General features: G+C 76.2%; 1 protein-coding gene across 1 annotated transcript in view; it reads right to left on the bottom strand.

Moving 5' to 3' along the window:
- Positions 1-307, bottom strand: part of SPPL2B (signal peptide peptidase like 2B) — a gene marked incomplete in the record, with an annotated part of 10843 nt that overhangs the window by 6477 nt on the left and 4059 nt on the right. The window contains 1 exon segment of the mRNA XM_027769620.1: positions 245-279. Coding sequence (XP_027625421.1) covers positions 245-279 — 35 coding nt within the window.

Below are 307 nucleotides of genomic sequence, written 5' to 3'. Positions count from 1 at the left end.
CCTGGGCCGCGCCCCCGCCCCACCTCCAGCCCAGGCTTAGCCCCCATCTCAGGAAGGTCGCGGAGCGCTGCGTCCAGCCGCCTGCCCGCTCAGCCTGGACCACCGCGGTGGGAACACCGACGGCCCAGCCCCTGGGGTCCCGCATTGCAGTGGGAGGGAGACCCCCAGGACCCCCAGAGGGCAGAGGTCGGTGCGCAAGGGTGACTGGGTGAGCGGACCGGCCCCTCCCCCCCCTCGCACTAACTTCTTCACGTCCCGGCTGCCGGCCCAGTAGCCCCCCGCGGCCCCCCGGCCCCCCCCCCCGGGG

The sequence above is a fragment of the Tupaia chinensis genome, unplaced genomic scaffold (genome assembly GCF_000334495.1).
Source record: "Tupaia chinensis unplaced genomic scaffold, TupChi_1.0 Scaffold149964_2, whole genome shotgun sequence".
Taxonomy (NCBI): Eukaryota; Metazoa; Chordata; class Mammalia; order Scandentia; family Tupaiidae; genus Tupaia; species Tupaia belangeri.
The sequence above is the reverse complement of the archived record's forward strand: the minus strand, read 5'-3'. Positions and strand labels throughout refer to the sequence as shown.